Source organism: Schistocerca piceifrons, chromosome 4 (assembly GCF_021461385.2).
Source record: "Schistocerca piceifrons isolate TAMUIC-IGC-003096 chromosome 4, iqSchPice1.1, whole genome shotgun sequence".
Lineage (NCBI taxonomy): Eukaryota > Metazoa > Arthropoda > Insecta > Orthoptera > Acrididae > Schistocerca > Schistocerca piceifrons.
The window spans coordinates 721,294,308-721,308,252 of record NC_060141.1 but is presented as its reverse complement, the minus strand read 5'-3'; the positions used below and the strand labels follow the sequence as shown (position 1 = coordinate 721,308,252).

The following is a 13,945-nucleotide window of genomic DNA, read 5'->3' as shown; positions in this document are numbered from 1 at the left end:
TGTACTGAAATGCAGGATGATCTGCACGAATTGACGCATGGTGCAGGGAATGGCAATTGAATCTCAATGTAGCCAAGTGTAATGTGCTGTGAATACATAGAAAGAAAGGTCCTTTATCATTTAGCTACAATATAGCAGGTCAGCAACTGGAAGCAGTTAATTCCATAAATTATCTGGGAGTAGGCATTAGGAGTGATTTAAAATGGAATGATCATATAAAGTTGATCGTCGGTAAAGCAGATGCCAGACAGAGATTCATTGGAAGAATCCTAAGGAAATGCAATTCGAAAAAAAAAAGTAAGTAGGTTACAGTACACTTTTTCGCCCACTGCTTGAATACTGCTCACCAGTGTGGGATCTGTACCAGATAGGTTTGATAGAAGAGATAGAGAAGACCCAACGGAGTGCACCGCGCTTCGTTACAGGATCATTTAGTAATCACAAAAGCGTTACGAAGATGGTAGATAAACTCCAGTGGAAGAGTCTGCAGGAGAGATGCTCGGTACTGGCTTTTGTTGAAGTTTCGAGAATGTACCTTCACTGAGGGGTCAAGCAGTATATTGCTCCCTCCTACGTATATCTCGCGAAGAGACCATGAGGATAAAATCAGAGAGATTAGAGCCCACACAGAGGTATACCAACAATCTTTCTTTCCATGAACAATACGAGACTGGAATAGAAGAGAGAACCGATAGAGGTACTGAAAGTACCCTCCGCCACACACTGTCAGGTGGCTTGCGGAGTATGGATGTAGATGTAGAATGTTGTACCAAATTTAAATTATCAGATTGCATTTCGCATATTCCCACGCAAATTTAAATAATGCAGGTCATCATTTTGGAACTGTTGATATGTGATACCAAATGATGATTGCCAAACGGGTAGTAGCTAGTCTTAAGGCTATGCCTTGAAAGCCACTTAGCTCTGTGTAGCAGTGGTTTAGGGGCATGGCTTCCTTGGAATATGGATCTTATAGGTGTCCCAAATGATCTGGTGTTTCAGCCTAAGGGCGTCCTACCAACCTGCACACAATTTTCATGTTCCACTGCTTACGTCAAAAGGGAATGAACAGAGTTGCTGAAAATTCCCTATCAAATCCCTGTCTCTGTATCTATCTGTTATGCTTTGACGTGTCATTAATCGATGTTTAGTGTTAATGTTTCGATACTGTTTTAGACAGGTTTTTTTTTTAAACTTCCTGGCAGATTAAAACTGTGTGCCCGACTGAGACTCGAACTCGGGACCTTTGTCTTTCGCAGGCAAGTGCTCTACCATCTGAGCTACCAAAGCACGACTCACACCCGGTCCTCACAGCTTTACTTCTGCCAGTATCTCTTCTCCTACCTTCCAAACTTTACAGAAGCTCTCCTGCGAACCTGCAGAACTAGCACTCCTGAATGAAAGGATATTGCGGAGACATGGCTTAGCCACAGCCTGGGGGATGTTTCCAGAATGAGATTTTCACTCTGCAGCGGAGTGTGCGCTGATATGAAACTTCCTGGCATCTACATCTACATCTACATCTACATCTACATCTATACTCCGCGAGCCACCTTACGGTGTGTGGCGGAGGGTACTTATTGTACCACTATCTGATCCCCCCTTCCCTGTTCCATTCACGAATTGTGCGTGGGAAGAACGACTGCTTGTAAGTCTCCGTATTTGCTCTAATTTCTCGGATCTTTTCGTTGTGATCATTACGCGAGATATATGTGGGCGGTAGTAATATGTTGCCCATCTCTTCCCGGAATGTGCTCTCTCGTAATTTCGATAATAAACCTCTCCGTATTGCGTAACGCCTTTCTTGAAGTGTCCGCCACTGGAGCTTGTTCAGCATCTCCGTAACGCTCTCGCGCTGACTAAATGTCCCCATGATGAATCGCGCTGCTTTTCACTGGATCATGTCTATCTCTTCTATTAATCCAACCTGGTAAGGGTCCCATACTGATGAGCAATACTCAAGAATCGGACGAACAAGCATTTTGTAAGCTACTTCTTTCGTCGATGAGTCACATTTTCTTAGAATTCTTCCTATGAATCTCAACCTGGCGCCTGCTTTTCCCACTATTTGTTTTATGTGATCATTCCACTTCAGATCGCTCCGGATAGTAACTCCTAAGTATTTTACGGTCGTTACCGCAGATTAAAACTGTGTGCCCGACCGAGACTCGAACTCAGGACCTCCGCAATATCCTTTCTTTCAGGAGTGCTAGTTATGCAGGTTCGTGGGAGAGCTTCTGTAAAGTTTGGAAGGTAGGAGATGAGATACTGGCAGAAGTAACACTGTGGGGACCGGGCGTGAGTCGTGCTTCGGTAGCTCAGACGGTAGAGCACTTGCCCGCGAAAGGCAAAGGTTCCGAGTTCGAGTCTCGGTCGGGCACACAGTTTTAATCTGCGGAGGAAGTTTCATATCAGCGCACACTCCGCTGCAGAGTGAAAATCTCATTCCAGGTTTTTTTTTTTTTTTTTTTTTTTTTTTTCCTGTTGGCTGGTCTATCCACCTTTGGAATAAGTTTGTAAATGTCCCGCCACACTGCACGGTAACATGAGTAACATAAGTATCATCACCTAGTGAGAATGTCACGAATGATTTGAGGAAAAATAGCAAGAAATATAACCTCTGTGCGAAATGTATTCTATTACTTTAGTTTCCTTGCTTGCAGACTGCAGGTAACGTGCATTGTTAGCAAGTTTCTTTTTCTGAGTGTGCTATGCGTAACTTCAGTTAGTTTTGCTTTCTTGTGAATAACAGCAGCATACACAAATTTGAAACCAACACAATGTGATTTCATTGTGCAATTTATTGGGTAAAATTTTGAAACGTGGTTAAGATGAAAGTGAAGGAAGTTGGTGCTCACAGACCAGTGTAAACATGAATCAAGAACAAAAACAGTCAAGGGTATACAAGCAGTTTTAACAGATAAATGCACAAAATGCAGCTGAGTGGATGAGTGTAGTTTATCACTTAAAAGGCATATTTTTGTAATACACAAGTATAAATACGACAAATATGGTGTGTAAGCTACCATGGTGGTTTGCTCTGGTTGTGCATGTCAGCCAATCACAGCACAGGATCCATGATGTCACAGCAAGATCGCTGTTTTGTCAAGCGAACTTGTCTGCCACCCCCACCATACTATCCCTCCCCCTTCCCGCTCCAGCCTCCTCCTTACCCCCACCCAGTCGCCACTCCCATCATGCAGTGGTGCTGCTGCTCGTAGTGTGGTTTCAGTTGCCTGGGACTGCAGGTGTGTGTTGTGTGTGTGGGGGGGGTGGGGGGTGTCGTCTTTTTTTTTAATTTTATTTTTTTTTAATTGTTGACGAAGGTCCTAATGGTCAAAAGCTATAATTGTGAGAGTATTTTTGTTGTGCCTATCTGTGACTCACCATCTCCACTATATGGTGAGTAGCAACTTTCCTTCTCATAATATTGTTACATTCCTTCCATCCTGGATTTTCTGTTGTTTGATTGCTGTCTAGTTCTTGACTCAATATGAACAATGACCCACAAGTTTCAACAGTTGTGGCAGATGTTTGGCTATGCCATACATTGGCAGATTTATTGTGTTTGCTTTCATATTTAGTGGGATTCCCTTGTTGTGTGTTTTTGGAAGGTCATACAGCCACTGTGATGCAGGTGCCAGGGGTGAAGCATTCTGACAGTATTGTTGTCTGGACCTGAGCTCTTGAAGAGTGAGGTAGTCTTCCGCATCACATGTTGTGGATTCTACTCGATTTGCTTGTATGTGATCCTTTAGCAATGTGTCAATGTTCTGGCACTGATCATTTGACATTAACAACATTGTCACATTGCCTTTGTCTGCTGGTAGGGCCACTACATTGTCGTCCTCTCAGAGGGCTTGTATTACCCAGCATTCTGCCACCAAGATGTCGATCTTCGGCGTTTTGGCCTTGTCGAGGACTGTGCAGGTCTTCCTTCTCACTTCTTCAGCAGTATCAGAGGGGAGCCCACAGACGGTTTGCTCGATGCTGCTGCTGATCACGTGTTTAACATTCTTGCAACTGGTGCTAAATTCAGATCTTTTGGCAACACAGACATTGTTGCCTCATGCAATGGCTTCCTGCTCAGATTGATGATGGGTCTCAAATTACTATTGTTGGTGTTCTGCAGCTAGCAACTGGACGCCGATGAAACTTGTACTGTTTTGCTGTAGCTCTCCACTTGCAGAGGTCTGTGAAGGTGCTTCCATCCACTTACTTCTGAGTGTAGGCTGAGATACTTGAGGCAAGGTGCAGTTTTGGAAGTTCTAGCCTGCTAACACAGGTGGGCTCCCGTATCAAGCTCAAAATGGCACACTGTAGACTTCATTTTGTTGCAAGAAGGTGAGGCTCCTGAGCAGCCTTGCTTTCTTGATCAGCAGTTTTTGTAGCATCTTGAAGCTCTGCTGAATCTACATCTACATTTATACTCCGCAAGCCACCCAACGGTGTGTGGCGGAGGGCACTTTACGTGTCACTGTCATTACCTCCCTTTCCTGTTCCAGTCGCGTATGGTTCACGGGAAGAACGACTGTCTGAAAGCCTCCGTGCGTGCTCGAATCTCTCTAATTTTACATTCATGATCTCCTCGGGAGGTATAAGTAGGGGGAAGCACTATATTCGATACCTCATTCAGAAATGCACCCTCTCGAAACCAGGACAGCAAGATACACTGTGATGCCGAGTGCCTCTCTTGCAGAGTCTGCCACTTGAGTTTGCTAAACATTTCTGTAACGCTATCACCCTTACCAAATAACGCTGTGACGAAACACGCCGCTCTTCTTTGGATCTTCTCTATCTCCTCTGTCAACCCGACCTGGTACAGATCTCACACTGATGAGCAATACTCAAGTATAGGTCGAACGAGTGTTTTGTAAGCCACCTCCTTTGTTGATGGACTACATTTTCTAAGCACTCTCCCAATGAATCTCAGCCTGGCACCCGCCTTACCAACAATTAATTTTATATGATCAGTCCACTTCAAATCGTTCCGGACGCATACTCCCAGATATTTTACAGAAGTAACTGCTACCAGTGATTGTTCCGCTATCATATAATCATACAATAAAGGATCCTTCTTTCTGTGTATTCACAATACATTACATTTGTCTATGTTAGGGGTCAGTTGCCACTCCCTGCACCAAGTGCCTATCTCTTCATTGTAGTGTTTGCAGTATGGAAATGCAGCCATTTTCGTTGTCCTGGTGTTAGTTCATTTTGTCTGCTACTCTGCTATTAAGCTCTTTCAAGAATATGTGTTTAGTTACAGCCAGTTGGAAGGATTTTGACTGTGGACATTTGCAAAGAAAGTGCCAGAAATGTTGGAGAAGTTGGTGGGATTTAGTTCATTCGTGGTTTGGATCTGTTTGATTGTAACATCACTTTTAGTAACAAACTAACGATGCTTGATGATCAAAATCTAATATTCTCCTCATTATTTTTTCCCCACATGTTGTATTTTAAACTGTCCTAAATGAATACTTGGGCATTTCCTGTTTTTCTCTTGTGGGAACACGCCAGAAAATAGGTTGACATCAATTTTAAATAAAAGGTATAATAGAAGCCAGTTAATGTATTACTATCTCTATTGGTTCAGTTGTGAGGAGGGTATAATCCAGCAGTATTTCTGTGTTTCTTTTCTGTGCCTATTTTTACACTGAGACTTTGTTTCTGAGTTTGACAGCTAACAAAGAAATTATTTCAGGAGGAGATGTCAAGTTCCTTATTGAAGTTATGATATTTCTCCTGACTGGAAATCTGACACCAAATTGTAGTTGTTTCTTAAGGTCAGAAATCACTGGTTTTTCTTTGAATATTCTATAGTTCCCTTATTCAAAGTGATTTTCGCTGATGTATCTCTTTTCAAATATTTCTGTAACTTGACTGCTTAGTTTCTGCATTGCTATGTTATTTGCTTCAGTTTTACAACCGTGAGAAGAGTACTAATGTTCAAAGCACCAATAAAATATCTACTTTTGGGCAAAGACGTTTGGGAAACTTTGGTGCATTCCTGCATATTTCATCTTTATTAAAAGGAACAATGCATTAAAGATGCTATGTTCCTTTTTTTAATTACTTTGTGTGGCATATGAGTGCAGGACATGTGTGTTGATAAGTCTCTGTTCCTGTTTTTGCACTTTATTGCCCCATACATATCCCACAGCCCCTTCCCCTGCTCAGCAACACTTTTAGCTTGGGAGTATGATGTTTTGTAACTAGTATGTTGAAAAAATGGAATTTCAGGTAATTCAATTGTGTTTTGTATGTGTACTGTATGTGTACATCTGGATGGTACCAACTTCATAGAATAAATTATAAATGAAATTGGTTGATTTACTTTGCTTATATCTTGGGAATATAGGTCACAGATAAAAGTGAACAGCAAAAAACATCCTCCACAGATAAGTTCTGTTTATTTTTTCTGCTGCTAAAATTAAATTTTTAACTGTATGCATTGTTGCAGTTGGCATGTGCTGCCTTTAGGTGGGCTTGTAGGTGCAGTTACATGGACACTGAAGAGCCCACTGCTTATAATAGGCATCCCTACACTACTACTGTATGCTGCAGTGCGCTTGGCAGGCGAACGGTATCACAGACGCTGCTTGCGGTCAGTGGCGGCTCTTGTTGGAGCATTGCAGGAACTGCAGACCACTTCCAAGAAGGCACTCAGACGTTTGCAGGAGAATGAGCTGATTGCACGAGGTTTCATGTTGTAAGTAACAGCTCTATTAAATGGATTATTTAGTTTTATGGCATATGTTTAAAAGGCTGAGGTAAGAAAAACATACCTCACAATAAGAGGTCTCACTTTTCAGCTTAGAGAATTTGAGGCCAACAATACAATAAAGCAGCATAAACTGAAAGAAAATGTAAGCATTCAATTTATATATTTTTGTTTATTATTCCATCACCTGTTTACACAGCACACAGTATGAAAACATTACAAACTGCATCAGAGATCAGGAACTCAAAAATTAAAATGTAGCAATAGTCCATCAGTTATTATTAGGCACAAAATTCGCAGAATACCTACTGCAGATGCTATTAGGCTCTAAAATCTGAGTACCTGTACCTGACCACAAAAAATACTCAGTAACACTTACAATGTGTGCTTCATCTGTCTGTGAAGGGAAAATACAGAAATAACAAAATTCAAACTTTTTAAGAAAAGACCACTGCACATGAGCTGCTCACTTGAAAAGACAGTACAAGACAGACTCTGTGAGAGTGAAATGCACATGCTTCTTGAAACTTCCAGGCTGGCTTCTACCTGGTACTCTGAACATGTCTACGCATAGACACGTTCAGAGTACCAGGTGGCGCACGTAAATATGTTCAGAGCACACAGAGACAGGTAGAAAGGTGCGCGCGATAACACGTCCAGAGCAGTTAAAGAGTTAAACCTGAATTCTGGACTGGGACTCAAACATGGGATCTTTGCCTTTGCTCAGTCAGTAGAGCATTTGCCTGCCAGAAAGTTTCATATCAGTGCACACTCTGCTGCAGAGTGAAATTTCATTCTGGACCCTTCCACCGTGATTACATCATGGGAAAAGAGTCCCAGGGACTACAGCTGTCCTGCTTCTTGCTGGTGGAAAACACACGAGTTTGAAAACAATAAACTGGTAGCCTTCTTTTTATTCCATGATTACCGGTTTCGGTGAAACTAAAACCGCTATCATCAGATCTAGGGAGGACAGAAAACAGTATAAAAGTGGACTTGGATTCTACTTATATAACACGCATACATATAAATTTAGGTACATACCTAAGGACACATACAGGTTACAATATGAAGGCAGACAATGGTGATATTAATAGTTGTCTGTAACATGCAGGCCTTACAAAATTGTCATAGGTAGCACATAGGGGCCCAAGGGAGATGACATTATAAACGTTAAGTGTCTCCATCACACAGAAGGGCAAGCTAGGTACTACCGCAACTCCGGCTCAGCTCTTACACTACAGGCCGCGTCACGAGATGGTGCTAGCAGTAGAGGCACCAATGACGGTCACAGCTCGTGTCATAACAGGCTCTGCGTGTGTGGTAATACTATGTCATTAGCTTGTACATAATTCTGAGACTGCCAAGTTACACAGCTCAACTTATTTTGGGTATATTACACACACACACACACACACACACACACACACACACACACACACACACACTACCTCACCCCATGCCTCTGCCTATCACATCACATTGGTCACACTTTGTCATGCTCACTGGTGCTGGCTCAGCAACAAATTGTAGTTATGTTGCAATTTAATACACATGTACTATTTTAAATCTTCAGTGCTGCCTTGTTACATTTAGTTAAAAAAAAAAAGTTCCCTAGAAGCTGCTGCAACACCATTCCGGCATGTTCCAGCTGAAATTAATCTCTGGTTGTCAGGGAAACAAAAAATGATTGCAAGGATGTTTTGGCATTCCCTGTATATAAGTACAACATGAGAAACTTCTCGGATGTTTTAAGGGTTGACTTGGCAGTCTGAAGATAGCACCACACACACTGTCTGACCAGTCAGAACAGGAATAACAGAGATATGGCCACTAACCTCCATGCCACCACCAATCTGCACAACACCCAACTATCTAATTCTCTCTGTTTTAAGTGGCACTTGTGTTGCACGCAGCATTCAGTTACTTCTTACATGAGATTTGGTGTACTCTGAGTGTTATGAGTCAGTGGTTGTCTTTTACCAGTAGTCATGTATGTTCAGTCTCCTTTGGCACCAAGAGTAATGGTTCCAGCCACTGCTGTTGCAGTGTGCACCTTAATTTGCTGGACATGTTGCCACAATAGCCAGAATTGCAGACAGTTTTTTGGCTGTCCTGGGCATGTCAGAGCTATTCCTTTGTTTATACTTGAATGCAGATCTAGGTGTCACTCTTACCATGGCTGTTTTTTCTAAACACATGCTTTAGGCATTCTAATCACGGTTCCAAATGGTTAGTGTCATAAATAACTCTTTCTATGTAAGTGAATGTGTTTAGGCAGTCCTGTTCTGTTTAGGCAGCCCTTTTTTGCATTACCTGAAGAAAACTTCACACATTTAGGTACAAGTCAAGTCAGTTATAAGCACCATGAGGCCACGTTAATAAAATGTTGATGCACCAGTGAAAGCATTCTGTCAACATTAGTGCCAAATCTTTGAAATGTCCCATAAATATATTTGCCCCTGCAAGTGACAGCGGAAAACTCATTGGAGTACTGTCTGTCATCTGACAATGCTTTGTAAGAAGTACATAATGTTATATAGTGGCAGAATGGACTAATAATGTCTGATGGAAATTTTTCAGGTACCAGTTTCAGTGTGACTTCCACTGGCTCTACTTGGATTAACAGCTACATCATTGGAGCCTATCATCTGTTTTCTTGAGGGAAGTCATTTTCCTGCATAGGCTGTATTATTTTTGAAATAATCACTGTATTTTATGATTTAACTGCTAGCTAATTTCACCTGCTTGAGCATTATTAAGGTACCTGGTGATAAAAACAATACCAACATTTACAACAGCTTCAAGAACAAGTAAGAAATAAAATCAGAAATATACACACATGAAAACATATGCACTTATGTTACTTGCATCACTGCAAAACATTGTAAACATGTACCCTCATGCACTGAGATGACACAATTTGAGGGATAATGACATGCGCATATACAGCTGGTAGTAGTATCATCTGTGCAAGGTATAAAAGGCCAGTGCATTAGTGCAGCTGTCACCTATACTCCAGTGATTCATGTGAAAAGGTTTCCAATGTGACTGTGGCTGCACAACTGGAATTAACAGAGACTTTGAATGCAGAATGATAAGTGAGGATAGACACATGAGACATTCTGTTTTGAAAATTGTTAGGGAATTCAGTATTCCAATATCCACAATGTCAAGAAATTGCTGAGAATACTGTATTTCCGGCATTACCTCTCACCACAGACAACACAGTGTCAACAGCCTGCTCTTTATGACTGAGAGCAGTGGTGTTTGCTGCTGGTGCTAACAGACAACTGACACTGCGTGAAATAATTACGGAAATCAATGTAGAATGAACGTCGAACATATCTGTGAGGACAGTGTGGCGTTAATGGACTATGGCAGCAGACGATCAACACGAGTACCTTTGCTAATAGTACGTTATCATCTAAAGTGCCTCTCCTGGGCTCGTGACCATGTATGTGGGACTCTTAGATAACTGGAAAATCATGGCCTGGTTAGATGAATCCCAATTTCAGTTGGTAAGAGCTGATGTGGTAGAGTTCAAGTGTCATGCAGACCCCACAAAGCCATGGTCCCAGATTGTCAACAGCGTACCATGGAAGTTGCTGGTGACTCCAGAATGGTGTGAGCTGTACTTACATGGAATGGTCTGGGTTCTGGGATCCAACTGAACCAATCATTGACTGGAAATGGTTATGTTTGACTCTTTGGATACCATTTGTAGCCATTCAGTGATGAAATTTTTTTGGTTGCACCATGTCATTGAGTCACAGTTCTCGAGTAATTTGAAGAATGTTCTAGACAATTTGAGTGAATGATTTGGCCACCCAAATCTTCCCACATGAATCACATCGAACATTTATGGGACATAATGGAGAGGTCAGTTCGTGCCCAAAATCCTGCACTGGCAACACTTTTGCAATTATGCTCAGCTATAGAGGCAACATGGCTCAGTATTTGTGCAGGTGACTTCCAACAACTTGTTGAGTCTGTGCCACGTGAAATTGTTGGGCTACTCTAGGCAAAAGGAGGTCCAAAACGATATTAGGAGGTATCCCATGACTTCTGTCTCGTGGGTGTATATTCCAGATATGTGTGGTGGAAACAACATGTGATGGCATCCTAAATAACAATTTTGTACAAGCAAGGTAGTTATGGCACAACCTTTTTCCTGCCATCAGTATTGTCAGTGGAGTTAAGAACTTGGTTTGCACAGAGTCCAACTTTCAAACCCAAAGTTACCTCCAGTTTTTTGTCAGCCAATAGGTTGTGAGCAGAGGGCTCATGCTGTCAGTGGCTATCATGTCCATATGAATTTTTGGCAATCTTGTAAACATCAAATTTACTGCGGAGGTAGAGAGAGACAGTAAACTACACTTTTAGGATATGACACAAAGAGCAGGCAGCAGACTTAGTCTAGGAAACCTGTGCATGTGGACATGTGCTAAATGAGACATTTTGTTCATGTAGCATGAAGAAAGCTATCTTAACATGATATCTTACAAAGTAGGAGCTACAATGATGGAAAAAAAAATTGTACATTCTTTTGGAGGTTTTCACTTCACTCGAGATTTATTGTTGCAACAATGGATATGGAGTACATGAAATGATTACATTTACAGATCAATAGTACAATTGGTTCTGAAGTGCTTGGTATCGACTCATATGGAAACACCAATATTAGGACAAGTGCTGACTCTGGCATACAGTTGATTGTACAGATGGCAAATACTGTCCTGGGATACATTTTGCCATGCCTGTTCGACCTGTTCACATAGTTCTGTAAGAGTTGTTGGTTAATGAGTTGCACAAGTCACATCTCGTCCCATCATATCCCACACCTGCATGATTGGAGACAAGTCCAGAGATTGTGCTGGCCAGGGAAATTGCTGCGTGTCATGCAGAGCATTTGGGTTTTACAGGCTGTGCATGGGTGATCATTACCCTGTTGCAAAAACAGCAAAAGAACGGGTTTAAAAACATTCTGCACATACCAAGCACTGGTTAGCATCCCCTCCAGAAACACCAAAGGTGAATAAGGGTTGTAGTTTATGGCAGTCCAGACCATAAGGCCTGGTATGGCATGGACGCACGCTGTGAGACAAAGCTCACCAGGTCTACATCATAAGCGCAGATGACCATCACTTGCGTGCAGGCAGAATCTTCTCTCATCACTGAAGACAGTGATGCATCAGACCATCTTCCAAGTGGTCCTCTGATGGCAACAGTCAAACCATGGAAGTCGCTGCCCTGGTTTGAGTGGAAAGCTGGCTAGAGACATGCGTGCCCATAGTCCAACTGCTAATAACTGGTTTGTAACAATTGTGTTGACACTTCTGGGCTCACAAGCCTTCTTATGTGTGTGGTAGCTGCGCAATCTACCACTGCTGCCCTTACAGTATAAAGATCTTGGCAGGTGTCTGTGCTGCATAGAGGTCCAGATCCTCGTCTATGGGTGTGAGAATGTTCGTTGACCACTGATACCAGCGTCATTGCACAACTGATACATCATCTCTAACTTGTGTACTAACTCTGTAAAAGGACTGTTGTGTCACTTGTAAGGCCACAATGTGACCCTTTTAAACTTGCTCAGCTGGCTTTAGGAAACATGTGCATCTCTGTGGCATGTTTTCCAGTTTGCTTCACATGTTTGCACCACACTGAGTCTTCTAGCTGTGAGCATTCCTTCTTAAAGAGTAAATACAGGTGGCACTCTGGTAGCTATGCCACTATGCTGTCTGTTGATGGACAATGCTGAAACTATTATCAGTACATCTACTATACCCTAGGTGGCATATGCCATAATAGAATCAAAATTGACGTCATCTTTCCAGGTGTACCAATTTTTTTCCGAGCGGTGGATTTTCAATAATAATCATTTGCAATCAAAATAAGAACCGCTTAAGTACAAGTTTAGAAAACACAGCTTTAGTAAGATTGATTTTTGATCCACATTTTGTACGTGAAACAAATGAGGATCAGTGATATGTATGGGGAGACCAGAAAACCTTCTGCAATCCTGCAGTACTGTAGCACCAAAACCAGTAGAATCAGGTGCTGGTTGCAAAGTCATAGTCTGAAGCTGATGTACTGACTGCCAACAGAGATCAGACATACACAGTCACCACTGCAGGGTGACCTTGGTTTCAGGACATTTACTATATGCCACATCCCACCAAATATGATGATAACTGTGTTGACCAGATCAATCAGTTTTAGCTGAATGCCACGCAGAGCAAAAATGCTATTTAAAGCAGAATGAATTAGCCGGCCTGTGACGGTGGAGAGTAGATTGTAAAATGATCATTGAATAAGATTCCAAGAGATGAAAATTCTGGCTCACAGAGAATCACATTGGGGCTTTGTTATAAAATTGCCGACCAGCATATAATATGGGCATGCAAAACATATTTTCTAGACCACCTAATTATGAACCTATCCAAACTTTTTGAGAGTGGTAGCAGTAAAGTGACCATGATCCTGTTACAGGAACAGTTGTTACCAATTGCAAAAAGATCATCAAGAAAGCTCAGATAGTACTAATGTTTGATTGAACTGATAGAAAGACACTGTCAACTAAGAACTAAAAATATTTGAGTCGGATCTGGGAAATGCAGTAAAATTGGGGTTTAAGTTGAAAGATGCTATAAATCATGGTATGCATAAGTACTTTGCAAGTAAAGTAATAAAAGACAGCAAAGATCCATCCTGGTTTAATTGTATCCTTTATAGAATATTAGAAAATCAGATTGTATTACAGTCTCACAATAAGAGAGATTGCAAGGATGAAGAAGCAGAAAAGTTGATAACAACTTGTGCAATGTGAGAAGAGCAGTGCATAAAGCCAGCAGTATTTTTTCAGTCATATGCTGATGATTTATCAGAAAATCCTAGGAAGTTCTGATCATACATAAAGTCAGTGAATGGATTCAAACCTTTCACTCAATCTCTCGTGGATCCCTCTGGTATCTAAACTGAAGAGAGTGGACAGAAAGCAGAAATTTTAAATTCTGCATTTGAATATGTCTTCATTCAAGATGATGGTACTTCACCAATGTTTGATCACTGCACAGACGTACAGATGAGTGATTTCAATGTTAACCCCTCCGGTATTGAAAAACAACTAAATCTACCAGGGCCTGATGGAATTGCAGTTGGATTTTACATTGAACACACCATGAAAATAGTAGATGAGTCTTGTTATTTGGGCAGCAAAAT

The 13,945-nt window shown here is 41.6% G+C and overlaps 1 protein-coding gene across 2 annotated transcripts in view; it reads left to right on the top strand.

Annotated features, from left to right (window-relative positions):
- LOC124795238 (vezatin-like) overlaps window positions 1-13,945 on the top strand; it is a 121,004-nt gene that overhangs the window by 66,758 nt on the left and 40,301 nt on the right. For both annotated transcript variants that reach the window (XM_047259166.1, XM_047259165.1), the window contains exon 5: window positions 6,464-6,712. In XM_047259166.1, the coding sequence (XP_047115122.1) occupies window positions 6,464-6,712 (249 nt within the window). The remainder of the gene's footprint in view (window positions 1-6,463; window positions 6,713-13,945) is intronic.